Below are 17,290 nucleotides of genomic sequence, written 5' to 3'. Positions count from 1 at the left end.
TGGGGAAACCAAGCGGAGGCTTGGGGACCGCTTTGAAGAACATCTCCGCTCGGTTCACAATAAACAACTGCACCTCCCAGTCGCAAACCATTTCCACTCCCCCTCCCATTCTTTAGATGACATGTCCATCATGGGCCTCCTGCAGTGCCACAATAATGCCACCCGAAGATTGCAAGAACAGCAACTCATATTCCGCTTGGGAACCCTGCAGCCCAATGGTATCAATGTGGACTTCACCAGCTTCAAAATCTCCCCTTCCCCCACCGCATCCCAAAACCAGCCCAGTTCGTTCCCTCCCCCCACTGCACCACACAACCAGCCCAGCTCTTCCCCTCACCCACTGCATCCCAAAACCAGTCCAACCTGTCTCTGCCTCACTAACCTGTTCTTCCTCTCACCCATCCCTTCCTCCCACCTCAAGCCGCACCTCCATCTCCTACCTACTAACCTCATCCCACCTCCTTGACCTGTCCGCCTTCCCTGGACTGACCTATCCCCTCCCCACCTCCCCACCTATACTCTCCCTCACCTATCTTCTTTTCTCTCCATCTTCGGTCCGCCTCCCCCTCTCTCCCTATTTATTCCAGAACCCTCACCCCATCCCCCTCTCTGATGAAGGGTCTAGGCCCGAAACGTCAGCTTTTGTGCTCCTGAGATGCTGCTGGGCCTGCTGTGTTCATCCAGCTACACACTTTGTTATCTTGGATTCTCCAGCATCTGCAGTTCCCATTATCTCTAACACCACGTAGTGACTCAGATTTCATAGCTAACTCACATCTCAGTAAGCGATTCAATAACTGTCAACTCATAAACTGGAAGGAGGCAACTCTCAGTGTAACCCCGGAGGAAATGATCTTTGTTGGGCTGTAAATGAGACCTTAGAGTCTGGGTCCAGTTTGAGCTAATGGAAAAATAAAGGCAAAACAGCTTGGCATTGCTAGCATTCACTACAGCTATTTGTAGCTTGTTGATAAGACACATAATCAGTCATTTTAAAAAAATGGAAGATACTGTTCTTTTTAAAGGCCTCCCTTGGTTTGCTGGATGTATTGTAATGTGATTGTATTTAGATGCATGTGTAGCTAAGGGATTATCTACGCTTATTGCCAGATAAATCACCATGTGTTGTTTCAATGTTGCTTGGCAGCACATCATTGTCACCAGTAGAACAAAACAGAAACCTTGGGAACAAATAGTCTATTTTCAGGTTATGGCTAATACGCAGCTCCAATCTCCTCAAATGATAGAAACTAAACCATTTAAACCTATTTGGGGCCCGCTTTCTTTTCTCCAATGATCTCCCTGTCTCTCAAAAATGTTACCCAACTGTCCAGATTTGTCGTGAGATCTCCAGGAAGTGAAGGATTGATGTCTGCGAGAAATCCCTGGAAAAACAATTATAGCTGTGGCATCAAACAATTTAAGGTTAATTTTTGTCACAGTTTTCAAACACCTGGTTATTAGTTACAAAAATATCGGGGTTGTAGAGGCAAGGTGTTTTTACTGACAATCAAGATGCATCTAATCTATTGGTGAGGAGGATTTACTGTGCTTTCTAGTTGTCATAGGAAGTAGGGGCATCCTAAAGGCAACTGCTGATGGGAGTCTGGAAATGTCCAGTTGGAAGTGACAAGCTAGATGATGAAATGTTCAGGAATACATTTGACCCTAGAGGCAACCCTCAGCTGACACAGGTTGCGGACCCAGTCATACTAACCTCAAGTGGTCATTTTCTCATTCGGTGAGTTCACCAATGGATTATCTGGTTTGAAGTCCCAGTTGATTAATAAGAGTTCTTTGGAAAGAGGGAGGCACTCTGCCTTTCACTTGTGGTTTGAGAACATGTGAGCCTGGGAGCAACTGGCGCCCTGGAATGGGACATGGAAAAATATTCCTGTAGCTCACCATTTCACACGGCAACTGCTGCCTAAGTATCTTGTCTTGTTTATCTCATGAAATGTCATGGCTACTGAAATTTGAATATATTCATCTTCCAGTTGACAAGTTCTACTTGGGGCTGTTTAAAGGAGTGAAATTTCCACCATGTGAAGATCTATGTTCATTGAGCAAAGTGCAAGACAAAATCAAACTGGAACCGATTTCAAAATGAACTTCTTACAGTCAACCCTCACATTAATGTCAGTTTGTTGTAGATTTCCGGGACAAACACAATTGACAAAATGAACCAAAGAGGATATGAGAATTTGTTTAAAAATGTTAAATTGGTATCAGGGCTTTGTACTGTGACAGGATGGTGGAAGCAGAATCAATGGTAATTTTCAAGAGAGGAAGTCAGATAGGGGGAGTAAAAATGCAGAGCCTTGGCAAAAGAGCAAGAGGACATGGGAGTAATTGTATTATTGTACAAACAGCCAGGTCAAGCATAATAACAGAATGGCCTACTTCTGTATTACTCTATTATAATCTAGCCCAGGCTAGTGAGAGCGCTAAGAATGAACAGGATCGGAATATTTCCAAGGCAAGTATTTTCTGTCCTTTGTAATGAATGACCTATCACAGTCCTTAGGAAAACCATCATTGCCTGCTCTCCTTGTCTGTAGGAGCTACAAGGTGCAGTCAGTAGACATATTCCCTTGTGTGCCAATGTAACATTCAGATGAGGTTAGCTCCCTTTTGCCTGCTCCAATGTAAGAGAAACAAAAAAAAGGTTTTCTGTTGCTAAGAATAAAGATCATATAAGGGCAGGTTTAGACTTTACTAGTTTGCCTTTACTCTCCCTCAATATTAATACTGAAAAACTGAGGTCAGGAGTAATGTGGCAGGCCATCAGAACTTGCTTCTAGTTCCCTAATACTAATTCCTAATGCTTTACACAATTGCATATCCATAATGTAACTCTGGGCGAGGCATACTTCAGTACTTTTTCTCATCTATTTTTCTGATTTTTTATCATTTTTAATTGCCTTTCCAACTCTAAGGGAAGTTTCCTTTGTATACTCTTCAGCTTATTGTTTTAGGCTGCTTCTTCTCTTTTTGTTAGACTTATCACCAAAGCCCTTCCCAGATCTTGTCTCTTCCTCCTCTCCTGCTCTAGTGTGCACCATGAATATTGGCAGATTCTCAAATGCCCTTTCCAAGATTTCAATCCTGACCTTCCCAATGTCACTGGCCCTTACCCAAAGTGAATGTTCTAAGCCCGTTAACTCTGTTCCCTCCACAGGTGCTGGCTTAGCTGTAGAGTAGTTGCAAACTTTGCTGCTATTTACTCGAACCGTTCACTGGCTTCGAAGTGCACTTTGTACCAATTTCAAAGTTCATGTCAACCACCTCTTCTGGCTTCACAGCAAAACCTTTCGAGGTGATACTTGTTCGTCAGGCCACCTCAATGCTTAAGAAAGCTGAGGGGTAGAATAGGGCCAACAACTCTTCCAGGCAATCTAACTACCTCTTCCTTAAACAGATGCACTAATATATGATCAGCAGAAGATTATCTCAGGTAGTCAGGTCCAATTTCTTTTGGTATTCTTGCAGCATAAGATGGTGGTCCCTGAAAGTGGCCTACCTTTTACTACTTTTCACTCAATTCCAATTCAAGCCAGACGCCCTCTTTCATGGTCTGCTTTGCCATTGTTTCAGGATTCCTCAGGAGAGGAAAGCCAGGAATAAACTATGTTAGTTCTTGGATAAAGCTTAAGGAAAACTGGAATGGGAAGGGCTGCAATTTGATTGAGCTTCACATGCTTTTCAAATAAGAGCCAGGTGGGTAGGTTTTCCTGTTCTGATCTTTGGATGCAGAGAATCACCAGATTGGAGTGCATTGAAGAAAATCACATAGAGATCATTGCACTCTTGGTACTGTACTCTATTCATGGCAGAGTGCGTAGTTCTCTCTTCCCTTCCAGAGAATTGAGGACACTGCCAAACACTAACCCTAACCTAATCCTAATCCCAACCCTAAACCTAGCCCTGCCCAGGCTGATACTGAAGGACAGCTACACTGTGTCTTCGTTCAGATGAGATGATAAAATGAGGCTCTTTCAGGGCAATATGACAATTTCTACAGCTGACACCGGGATCTCCTTCTCCCTCTTATGTTTCTCTTTTTTGATTGGCCTAGTCTGTTACTGCATGATTCTGCTTTTTTTTTGTTACAGTACAAAGATAGGGCAGGATTAAAAACAAACAAAACCAGATGTGCTGTATTGACAGGAATTTTCCTGAAGTTGTTGGCAGTTTAAATGTTTAGCAACTCCCAACTTTGATCCTCAAAAATCCCATTTTATAAACTTCACAAACACTGATGAGAATCTCCAGCCATTATTACTGTGTGGGATTTAAATTTTGAAATGTGTGACTGTAGCAACTAATACAACCTTATAGAACAGTTAACCACCAAAATAAGTGTCAAACAAAATGGTTTCAAATTGTCATCTTGTGGAATCACAGATTGCTGTTTGAGTCCTCAAGTAATAAAGCTTTCAACATCACCCTGAAGATCTACATTGTCTACTTAATAACCCGCCTTTCCAACAAGCTGCTAATCCCAATTTCCTGCCTATCATCATGTAAAGAACCCATGAAGCTAACCAAAGACCAGGGGAGGTCTTTCTGCTGTTTGGCCATATTAATTGCTCAACCAATGTTGTTTAAATAAACAGGATTATCTGGTCATTGTCAGGTTACTGTTTGTGGGATCTTGCTGTGCACATATCAGCTGCTGCATTTCCTAGAAAAAAATACACTTCAAAAGTTTAAAGCACTTCGGGATGTTCCCAGTTCGTGAAATGTGCTGTGGAAATGTAAGTCCATTCAGCCTGTTTGGATCCCTAACCATCTTTCCTCACTTCAAATGTGTGGAATGCTCAGCTTTGGAATGCTCACACACACACTGTGTCATGGTACCAGGGAGAGAATTCCTTCTGGGCCTCTTCTTCAGCTTCAGCCACCTTAGAGAACAGATTGAAACTGAAAACAATAGACGTGGGGTCAGGGACACAGTTCTGGTGTGGATTAAACTCACAAAAGATTACTCAGGGCACTGTCACAGTTCTGTGCTATAATGAAGCATTTCAGACAACACTAACAGCATGTGAAATGTTACCTTTCAAATCATTTGTAATTATTTTGGGCTCTACAGTGCTTTTATTAGCCATATGCACTAAGCTCATCACTAGCAAATGCTTGGGCTTTGCCCACCGTTGCAGAAATACTAATTTTGTTGTTTTTTTTCCCCTCTGCATATTTACGAGAAAAGGAACAGCATCTTTGGAAATGGTCTCAATTCAGACCCCGGTTTTAGGCCCCCTCAGTATTACTGAACAGCTGCTACTCAACATAAAAATCGGCAACTTCTCTGACAAATACTTTGAATACGTTTCGAAATTAATAAGGCCCAGTTTGGGGTTGCTTTGGGTCGTGTTCCAATGTGCTGAGTCACAGGCTTTAATTAGTGGAGCAGAATAACATTTTAGCCCTTGACTCCTTCTAATGACATTGCCCGCTGCTGTGGCCTTGTCCAGGTCATTGTTAGTCTAGACTCAACTATTCCAACACTGCCCTGGCTGACATTCCATATTCTCTTATCCGAGTGGCATCATCCAAAAACCTGTTGCGTGTGTCCTGACACCAAGTTCCGTCCAACTATTGTCCCTGTGTGGGCCATGACACCAAGCCCTCCTCCACCACCACTCCCTTGCCAACCCTGGTCAAGGGGTGCTTCAGTTTTAAAATTCTCGTTCTTGCTCACCAAGTGCTCACCCCTTTCTATATCTGTAATCGCCTCCATAGCCCTCAGAGTTCCTCATACTCCTCCAATTCTGCCTGCCTACACATCCCAGATTTTAATGGCTTCACTGTTGGCGGCCACATCTTTAGCAGCCAGCAGGCCCACGTTCTGGAACTGCTTCCCTAAATTTCTCCATCTTCTCAACTCTCTCCCCTTTGAGACATCCCTCAAAACCTACCCCAGCTAATATCTCCGTTATGTGGCTCGGTGTCGTATTTTGTGAGTGTCATGACGTAAGTGGTTAGTTATCCTTGCAGCTTGCATTTTTGCTTTTTAAAAGCTGGAGTTACCTAATAATTTGACAATGTTTGGGTGGTCAAACTCTGCCATGAGGGCTGCCTCTCTCTGGAAATCTGCTTGCATGTCAGGCGAAGCCTCTTCTTTCAGCATCTTCACGGCCACCATAGCGGAAGTCTCCTGTTCCAACAGCTGAGGGGCTCTAAAGGAAACAATACATACCATTGTAACAGGGGCCTCGAGCAGAACATTAACAAACAAGCTGTGCCTAAAGCCTTAGGGAGATTAGGGTCAAATCTTAAAAGTTGTTACTGACATACGTTCCACTTCCTCTGTTTAATAAATTAATAATGGATTTTACTTCTGACCTCGAGGAAGGATATAGAAGCACAAAAGGGAGTACAAAATAAAGAGTTACTGTGGTGACAGCAGGACTGCCTGAGAGTGTGATGCAAGTGGATTCAACTGTGACTTTCCAAAAAGAACTGGGACTAACTCAGCTCTTTTTGCATCGACTAGAATATGTTATTGCGAGGAAGAAAACTGGACAATGCTTCTGGCAAGGTTTCTCATTGGAGAACAAATTCTTCTACTTGGGACAAGTATACATTGTAATCTTTCCTGCACCTCCTGCAGGACAAATCCTTTGCTGGCTCCAGCAGTCCAACACTTGCCAGGACAAGTGGATCGATGCATGATGGTCATTGATCAGATGTTAAAAAGGTATCATTCAATCAGGCTGTAAATTATAACGGGAGCTAAACTTCTCTAGCAGTTGACTATTTGAAAAAGTTTGTTTGATAATTCAGATTAGGCAAGGTTTGAGTTTATACCTCATCCTTTAGAATTGTGGAGCCTCACAAACATCAGCTAAAAAATGCGTGAAGGGTCGTCACCATTACAAACGATAGTCAATTTGCATTCGAAAAGCTCCAATGGTTACCAAAGAATGGCTAGGATGCTAGAGAATTGCTCTTGTGAAATAGTTGGCATGGGATTTTTAATATTCACCTGGGTGGGCAGACAGGTCCCCATTATAAGATGGCATGTCCCACAGTACAGCAACTGCAGAGTTGGCTCCAGTTATGGAGTGAAACTTGAACCCGTAACATTTTGACTTTGTGACAGGAGCATTATTCACAAAATCAAGGCTGATGCGTAATTTCAAACACCAGAGTTAAACAGCTTCAATAATTTAACAAATAGTGGATATTTCAGCTAGTCACAACTTTGTGTTGGGTGATGGATTTTAAAAGCAAGGTTTTTCAATATAACAACTTTGAGAGGGTTTATTGCTAGAGCTATGTGCTGCATATCGAAACTGTAATTATGCTGATGGCCTCCTGCATATTATTTTATTTCCTCCAGTGGATCATTTTTCAGCAACAGCCAGTTCAAATAGTTTCATAAAATAAATTCTTGCTGACGCTACTTCATTAATGAGTTTTTAATAAAATTGAATCATGGAGAAGTCCCTGTTCTTTATCACCTTCATTAGGCAGCTATCTGACAGCTTGACAGTTTCAAACCCAGACACCCTCAGATAATAATTGAAGAGGTGGAGTTTCCTTTTAGTGCCTGGCTGAGGTCATATGGATTGTAATCCAATGCATGAACCAGGCCACAGAAAACTATATTCTGGACAATCTCAAATTGGGAGTTGGAAGAATAAGCCCACGTTTAAACCCATAAAGAAATTTGTGAAAGGGATCTTTACTCACTCCTCCATAGATGACGGCTGTACACATCCGAAAGTGGTGAGAAGTATGCACATATTTTCCTTTTTAACCACCATATCAAATTGGCCCGCCACCATCAAAGATTTCCGTATAAAAGCCTCTAAAATCTCTAATCCTGCTAGCTTTTTCAATTTGTACTGTTTATTCTTACTTTTTTTGGCTAAGAGTGAGCTGTCACTGTTGAATTTTTTTGGAGGGTTCTTCACCATGGAGGTGCAGTGAGTTTTCTCACAGTGTCCTTATTAAACTCACCTCACTAGCTACCTACCCCACTCCTTTGGCATTTTTTAATCCAGTTGTGACCCCATTATCATATACCTGTCCTGGAACAACAACACAGCCGGGATATCCCAGAATTCACTGGCTTTCCTTGTGCCAGCATAATCTTCAAAAGGCCACATGTACTCGGACAAGCACTTGTCAGTCTGGAGGTGCCCTGCACAGCTCCTGACATTTGCCCCAGATAGGGGTACATTTGGTGCCACGCTTTGTTGCAGTGACCTTGTGATCCTGCTGGATGGGTTGGCGCAGTGATCCGGGTCTCAGCCATCTGGTGGTGTGTACAAAGAACATCAGTAACCTTCTGCAGACCACCAGCATACGCATCTCCTTCTTCTGTCCAATACCTCACACTAACTGTCCCTCTGCTACTAAAACCACCTGATTCCTCCCACTTCCTACAGACAAAGGGGGTGGCCATGAGTACCTGCATGGGCCCAAGCTATGCCTGTCTCTTTGTAGGTTACGTGGAATAGTCCCTCTTCCGCATCTACACTGGCCCTAACCCCACCTCTTCCTCCGTTACATTGATGACTGTATTGGCACAGCCTTGTGCTCCCAAGATGAGCTCGAACAGCTCATCCACTTCACCAACACCTTCCACCCCAACCTTAAGTTCACCCGGACCATCTCCATCACATCCCTCACCTTTTTGGACCTCTCTGTCTCCGTCTCAAGCAACCACCAAGAAACCGATTTCTATTTCAAGCCTACCAACTCCCATAGCTACATAAAATGCACCTCCTCCCACCCCCTTCCTGCAAAAGTGCCATCCCTTATTCCCAATTCCTTCGCCTCCACCGCATCTGCTCCCAGGATGAGGCATTCCACTCCCATACATCTCAGATATCCTCTTTCTTTAAGGACCACAACTGCCCCTCCGCAGTGGTGGAGAAAACCCTCGAGCGTGTTTCCCACATTTCCCGCACCTCATCCCTCACACCCCGTCCCGCAACAGCCACCAAAAGAGAATCCCTGTTGTCCTCACATATCACCCCACCAACCTCCGGATATAACGCATCATCCTCCGACACTTCCACCATCTACAATCCGACCCCACCACCAAAGACATTTTTCCATCCCCACCCTTGTCTGCCTTTTCGAGAGACCACTCTCTCCGGGATTCCCTTGTCCGATCCACACTCCCCTCCAACCCCACCACACCCGGCACTTTCCCCTGTAACCACAGGAAGTGCTACAGTTGCCCCCACACCTCCTCCCTCACCACCGTCCAAGGCCCCAAGATGGCTTTCCGTATTAAGCAGATGTTCACTGGCACAGCTGCCAATGTGGTATATTGTATCCATTGTACCCTGTGTGGCTTCCTCTACATTGGGGAAACCAAGTGGAGGCTTGGGGACTGCTTTGCAGAACACCTATGCTCGGTTTGCAATAAACAAGTGTGCCTCCCAGTCGCAAACCATTTCCACTCCCCCTCTCACTCCTTAGACAACATGTCCATCCTGGCGCACTGACCTCTACATCGCCGAGGCCAGACGCCAACTCTCCGACACCACCTCCTACTGCCCCCTCGATCATGACCCCACACCCGAGCACCAAACCATCATCTCCAACATCATTCATGACCTCATCACTTCAGGGGACCTCCCACCCACAGCCTCCAACCTCATTGTTCCCCAACCCCGCACGGCCCGTTTCTATCTCCTTCCCAAAATCCACAAACCTGCCTGCCCTGGTCGACCCATTGTCTCAGCCTGTTCCTGCCCCACCGAACTCATCTCCACCTATCTGGACTCCATTTTCTCCCCTTTAGTACAGGAACTCCCCACCTACGTCCGTGACACCACCCATGCCCTCCACCTCCTCCAGGACTTCCAATTCCCTGGCCCCCAACACCTCATCTTCACCATGGACGTCCAGTCCCTATACACCTGCATTCCGCATGCAGATGGCCTCAAGGCCGTCCGCTTCTTCCTGTCCCGCAGGCCTGACCAGTCCCCCTCCACCGACACCCTCATCCGCCTAGCTGAACTCGTCCTCACCCTCAACAACTTCTCTTTTGACTCCTCCCACTTCCTACAGACTAAGTGGGTGGCCATGGGCACCCGCATGGGCCCCAGCTATGCCTGCCTCTTTGTAGGTTACGTGGAACAGTCCCTCTTCCGCACCTACACAGGACTCAAACCCCACCTCTTCCTCCGGTACATTGATGACTGTATCGGCGCCGCCTCTTGCTCCACAGAGGAGCTCGAACAGTTCATCCACTTCACCAACACCTTCCACCCCAACCTTCAGTTCACCTGGGCCATCTCCAGCACATCCCTCACCTTCCTGGATCTCTCAGTCTCCATCTCAGGCAACCAGCTTGAACTGATGTCCATTTCAAGCCCACCGACTCCTACAGCTACCTAGAATACACCTCCTCCCACCCACCCTCCTGCAAAAATTCCATCCCCTATTCCCAATTCCTCCGCCTCCGCCACATCTGCTCCCACGATAAGACATTCCACTCCCGCACATCCCAGATGTCCAAGTTCTTTAAGGACCGCAACTTTCCCCCCACAGTGATCGAGATCGCCCTTGACCGCGTCTCCCGTATTTCCCGCAACACATCCCTCACACCCCGCCCCCGCCACAACCGCCCAAAGAGGATCCCCCTCGTTCTCAACCTCCGGATACAACGTATCATCCTCCGACACTTCCGCCATTTACAATCCAACCCCACCACCCAAGACATTTTTCCATCCCCACCCCTGTCTGCTTTCCGGAGAGACCACTCTCTCCGTGACTCCCTTGTTCGCTCCACACTGCCCTCCAACCCCACCACACCCGGCACCTTCCCCTGCAACCGCAGGAAATGCTACACTTGCCCCCACACCTCCACCCTCACCCCTATCCCAGGCCCCAAGATGACATTCCACATTAAGCAGAGGTTCACCTGCACATCTGCCAATGTGGTACACTGCATCCACTGTACCCGGTGTGGCTTCCTCTACATTGGGGAAACCAAGCGGAGGCTTGGGGACCGCTTTGCAAAACACCTCCGCTCAGTTCGCAACAAACAACTGCACCTCCCAGCCGCAAACCATTTCTACTCCCTCTCCCATTCTTTAGATGACATGTCCATCATGGGCCTCCTGCAGTGCCACAATGATGCCACCCGAAGGTTGCAGGAACAGCAACTCATATTCCGCCTGGGAACCCTGCAGCCTAATGGTATCAATGTGGACTTCACCAGTTTCAAAATCTCCCCTTCCCCAACTGCATCCCTAAACCAGCCCAGTTCGTCCCCTCCTCCCACTGCACCACACAACCAGCCCAGCTCTTGCCCCACACCCACTGCATCCCAAAACCAGTCCAACCTGTCTCTGCCTCCCTAACCTGTTCTTCCTCTCACCCATCCCTTCCTCCCACCCCAAGCCGCACCTCCATCTACCTACTAACCTCATCCCACCTCCTTGACCTGTCCGTCTTCCCTGGACTGACCTATCCCCTCCCTACCTCCCCACCTATACTCTCTCCACCTATCTTCTTTTCTCTCCATCTTCGGTCCACCTCCCCCTCACTCCCTATTTATTCCAGAACCCTCACCCCATCCCCCTCTCTGATGTAGGGTCTAGGCCCGAAACGTCAGCTTTTGTGCTCCTGAGATGCTGCTTGGCCTGCTGTGTTCATCCAGCCTCACATTTTATTATCTTGGAATGTCCATCCTGGGCCTCCTGCAGTGCCACAATGATGCCACCCAAAGGTTGCAGTAACAGCAACTCATATTCCACTTGGAAACGCTGCAGCCCAATGGTATCAATGTGGATTTCACAAGCTTCAAAATCTCCCCCTCCCCCCACTGCATCCCAAAACCAGCCCAGTTCGTCCCCTCCCCCCACTGCATCCCAAAACCAGCCCTGCTTGTCCCCGCCTCCCTAACCTGTTCTTCCTCTCACCTATCCCCTCCTCCCACCTCAAGCCACAACCCCATTTCCTCCCTACGATCCTCATCCCGCCCCCTTGACCTGTCCGTCCTCTCCGGACTGACCTATCCCTCCCTATTTCCCCACCTATACTCACATCCCCGCCCCTTTAACTTGTCTGTCTCCTCTCCACCTATCTTCTCCTCTATCCATCTCCGATCCGCCTCCCCCTCTCTCCCTATTTATTTCAGAACCCTCTCCCTATCCCCCTTTTCTGATGAAGGGTCTAGGCCCGAAACGTCAGCTTTCATGCTCCTGAGATGCTGCTTGGCCTGCTGTGTTCATCCAGCTCCACACTGTGTTATCCCACCAAGGCTCACTATTTCCTGCAATGACTTCCCTAAACACCCTAACCCTACATACATTCTGCATTGCCCACTCACTCACACAGGACACCTCCCCCTGCACCAGTACTAATATACCTAATACTTAGGTATACAAGATAATGAGAGGCATAGACAGAGTTGATAGCCAGAGACTATTTCCCAGGGCAGAAATGGCTAGCACGAGGGGTCATAGTTTTAAGCTGGTTGGTGGAAAGTATAGAGGGGATGTCAGAGGTGGGTTCTTTACACAGAGAGTTGTGAGAGCATGGAATGCATTGCCAGCAGCAGTTGTGGAAGCAAGGTCTTTGGGGACATTTAAGAGACTGCTGGACATGCATATGGTCACAGAAATTTGAGGGTACATACATGAGGATCAATGGTCGGCACAACATCGTGGGCTGAAGGGCCTGTTCTGTGCTGTACTGTTCTATGTTCTATGTTCTAATTGTAGCTGAACCACCAACTTTCATCTCCCTTACCATCTCTCTCTCTCTCACTCTCTATATCTCCCTCTCTCTCTTTCTCTCTCTCACACACATCGCTGGAGGAAAACAGCCCACAACAAGACAGAGAGAGATAAGATAGGCTGTGAGCTTTGAAACAGTAACAGCTGCAGATGCTGGAGTCAGAGATAACACAGTGTGGAGCTGGAGGAACACAGCAGGCCAGGCACCATCAGAGGACCATGCAAGTTGACATTTCGGGTTGGAGCCCTTCTTCAGAATTGGGCTTGGGAGTAGTGGGCAAGGGAGCTCAGAAATAAATAGAGAGGAGGGGTCAGGCTCGGGAACGTAGGTGAGATGGTGATAGGTGAGTGCAGGTAGAGAGTGGTGGGGATTGGTCAGTGAGGTGGGAGGGATGGATAGGTGGGAGAGAAGATCGGTAATTGACATTTAACTCTTCACCTCTTATGAGGAGAACATCCTGACTATGACAAACCCAAGTGACTGACTGACTTTTTATTTAGAGGACTGCGTAATGCAGAAGTTAGACTGCAGTTCTATAAAACCCTGGTTAGAGCCCAAGTGATGTACAGTGAGCAAATTTGTGCACCATACCTTAGGGAGGATATACTGACCTTGGAGGGAGTACAACATAGGTTTACAAAACGATACTTCAGGGGTAGGGATAAGAGGAGAGATTATACAAGTTAGGTCTGTTTTCTCTCGAATTTAAAAGGATCAGGGATATCTGATCCAAGTCTTTGAGTACTAACAGGAAAAGACAGAGTACCTAAAGATAATGATTTCCACTGGTTGTGTATTCTAGAAATAGGGGGCATAGTCTGAGAATTAGACCAGAGCTTTCAGGAGAGACGTTACGAAGCACTTCTACACACCAAGGGCGGTAGATGGAACTGTCTTCCTTAAAAGGCAGTGGATGCTGGATCTGTTGGTAATTTTAATCCTGAGATAGATAAATTTTTGTTAAGTAGAAGTATTAAGTGACACAGACCAAAGACAGGTATCTGGAATTAGGATACAGGCCAGCCATGATCTCATTGAATGGTGGAACAGGCATGAGGGGCTGAATGGCCTACTCCTGTTCTAATGTTCCTGTGTTCCTGTGACTGATTGTGTCCAAGCCCCAGTCTGGTACATTAGAGGTCCTGATTCACTGAGCCAGGACCTCCTAAACATGACTATTTCCTTTGACCCATGAAGAGTTTCCTTCCTTTGCACCTATTTCAGATTACATGGCAATATAGTATTATTATGAGCCTGGCACTTCTGGCTGAGGGGTAATGTGCAAAAAGGCAAGGCAAAGCAAGGATGCTGAGAACATCTAGGTCAGCTCTAAGTGAGCTCTTAGTGATGAGCCTGGAGGTGTAACCAGGTCCAGTCCACGAGATGGGTGTGTCTCCCTGATTGTATAGTGTCCTTGCTCCAGCATTATAATGATCATTGCTGGTACAATGCTGAAGTTCAGAAGCATCATCTAGGTGGATTGGAGATGCGTCATGAGGTTCTTAGAAATTAGCCCATGTCCAATGCTGGTGTCTGTGGACATGGGTGTGTGTGGTCAGTACACACGGAGTATACCCTGAGATGTTGGTACCCAGTGAGCAGCATAAACAAGCAGTGAGGTAACGTCACTAGGTAACCACTTTGACTTTCATGTCAAGAAGTCTCAGTGTCCAGTTTGTTTAGTGCGTTTCTAAAGATGGGAAATCATGTATTAATGAGGTGAGGGCTGCCATTAATGAGGTTGTTAATAAACAATAATCCCATTTGATTGGCAACTTGCTTTTGCCTGATGGGGAACTCGCCTCGGTACCCGACAGATACATAAAGATGCAACGAGTTGCTCCTGATGTTGAGATAGATCTCTCTGGACTCCCAACATAATTCTGTCACAAGTCTCACCATAGCCCCTGTTATTCAGTCTCCTATAGGATTCTGCCCATAGTCAATATTGTAATATAGGAAACACAGCAATCTGCACATGGTAAGCTCCCGACAGTCTGCTTTTGTGTGAGAGATAATGGGAACTGATGAAGGGTCTAGGCCCGAAACATCAGCTTTTGTGCTCCTGTGATGCTGCTTGGCCTGCTGTGTTCATCCAGCTCCACAGTTTGTTATCTTGTCTGCTTTTGTGTTGTTGTGGGGGATATACATGAGCCAGGGCAAGGGGCTAGCTGGCAGTAGGATGGTGTTGGGATGGGGGAGATGGCACCTCAGGCAGAATAGCACTTGAGGCCTTGTACTCAAAATGCCCTGATGCAGCATTGAGGGAGGTGCCATCTTTCAGATAGAGTGTTAAACTGTATCTCCCTTTCCTGCTTGGAGACCATGTGACACACTCAGCAAACCAGGTAGGTATCAAGTTGTTTTTGGTGTAATCTTTCGCGGAATTAATGATTATAATAACTATAAGCTATCATCGAAAATTGGTTCTGTGAATCTCACTGCCACGTGAATTTGAACTGAGCCTGAATTTTCATTTCCAGGTTGAGAGCAGAGAGCCAACAACATTCCAAGCTCTGCAAACCCAAACTAGGAAATAAATCCCCTTGGATATTCCAATTTTAGTTCCATGGCAGGGAGGGATTTCAAGCAGTCAGGCCCTTTGCCTTGGAAGAGATTTCAGAGGTGACCACTAAACTTTCTGGATGCAGCTGAGGCCTGTTGTAAAGGCACACTTTAATGCTCTGATACTGCAATATGTTGCAACAATCCTCAGCCCTCACATGTCTCCACTCCCCACACAATCCTCATGCTGACCTGCACCACCTCATGCCCCTTACTCACCCCACATGGCCCCTCAAATTCTCCATGTCAATCTACAGCCCTCTGTCCACTCCATGACACTTTAAGTGCCCCATGCCAACTTGGTGTGCCAACCTATTCTGTCAACCCACCACTCTTTGCCCTTACAGTGTCCAAACTAACCTGTCCATAATCCACCCATCTAAATCCAATCAGAAATAAATTAAAGTTCTTTAGTGTCCATAATCATGACTTCACTAAAAACATTCTCACTGACAAAAGTCCTATTCAGTACATTTAACTTCTTTCAACTATTTAATCCTTCATAACAACAAGCATTTGTATTCATAATCTCAGACAGTTCAAAGACTTCAATAGCTCCAAGTGCTTGTAGTCAAACTGTAAAATGACTGGTATTCCATTGTATTAATGATGGGTCATGTAGCACATATATAATTACATCCCTTAAGCTTAGTCAACAGATGGAGTGCAATCGCAAGGACTGGTGTTTTTTTACATTGAGGACAGTTTTTGTTTCAAACAATTAAAGGGCAGGATATTTAAACATCTCAACACTTGACAGCTCTCTTGCCAGTTCCCTTGGTAGCCCGGCAATTCCAATGCTTTCCTCCACTTTTTAATGCATTTCCATTTCTACTTTTAACAATTCTAAAGGTTAACTCACTTCACTCTACCTCTCCAAAGAAACGTAACAGCTTTGGAAAATTCCCAAAAGATCTGGAGCCCACAAGTTTTATTTTGGACGTCCCACACGGAAATATTGGATCTGATTGGAGGTCTTGTGAACTTTAAGACTTTGTGAACCATGGATATGCAAAAAAGTTGATTGAACCCTGCACCCCCTGTTCAGGGTGGGAATTCTGTAACTGAGGCTCTGGCACCATTTTAACTAAGGTGGAGACACTTTCTGACATGGTGAAAATTCAGGCTGTATTGTTTATTTTTCATTATTCTTCAATGTTTGCCTTTGTTGCTTGAGTGAGGACAGATATGTTCACTTTCCTATGCATGTTGGCCCCGTTTTGGAACAGTTCCTGGTTGGAAGGGGTTGGGGAATTTTGGTCAATAGATTTTCACAGGCATTGTTACCCTTCTAGTGCTAGTCATGACAGCAGTGAACACAGTAAATATTGCAGACAAGAACAAAATGTTTCAAAGGGACATGGACGGATTAAGTGACCAGGCAAAACAGTGGCACATGTAATTTAAGTGGAACAATGTAAGATTTGGGCCCTAAAAGATAATTCAGAATGTTTTCTAATTGGTGAGAATTTAGAAACACAGACACTTAGCGTTTCAACCACAGAAATCACAAAAAGACAGTGGGCAGACACAAACAATATTTAAAAAGCAAATGTCCTGAAAAATAAAGGGTTAAAATTTATTTTGCATTTATATAACACTCTTTTTAGTCCCAGTTCTGAATACCCCAACATAGAAGAAATAGAGATAACAAGGTGGAGAGCTGGATGAACACAGCAGGCCAACCAGCATCTTAGGAACAGGAAAGCTGACGTTTCAGGCTAGACCCATTTCTGATGAAGGGTGAAATGTCAGCTTTCCTGCTACTAAGATGCTGCTGGGCCTGCTATGTTCATCCAGCTCTACAGCTTGTTATCTTGGATTCTCCAGCATCTGCAGTTCCTATTATCTCTTTTAGAAATGATAGAGTTGTCTTAGAATGTTTGCAGCTTCGATACATGCAATTATGCAGCTACTGAGAGGGTTAAAATGTTAAGATTGATTAGCTAGACTAGGTATATATTACTGTACACAGTGAAGGTTAAGGAATGATCTAACTGAA

General features: G+C 45.7%; 1 protein-coding gene across 1 annotated transcript in view; it reads right to left on the bottom strand.

Annotated features, from left to right (window-relative positions):
* musk (muscle, skeletal, receptor tyrosine kinase) overlaps positions 1-17,290 on the bottom strand; it is a 183,997-nt gene that overhangs the window by 12,216 nt on the left and 154,491 nt on the right. Inside the window, exon 16 of the mRNA XM_048525285.2 lies at positions 6,037-6,185. Within this exon, the coding sequence (XP_048381242.1) occupies positions 6,037-6,185 (149 nt within the window). The remainder of the gene's footprint in view (positions 1-6,036; positions 6,186-17,290) is intronic.

Source organism: Stegostoma tigrinum, chromosome 3 (genome assembly GCF_030684315.1).
Source record: "Stegostoma tigrinum isolate sSteTig4 chromosome 3, sSteTig4.hap1, whole genome shotgun sequence".
Taxonomy (NCBI): Eukaryota; Metazoa; Chordata; class Chondrichthyes; order Orectolobiformes; family Stegostomatidae; genus Stegostoma; species Stegostoma tigrinum.
This window is presented reverse-complemented; position numbering and strand designations above follow the sequence as displayed.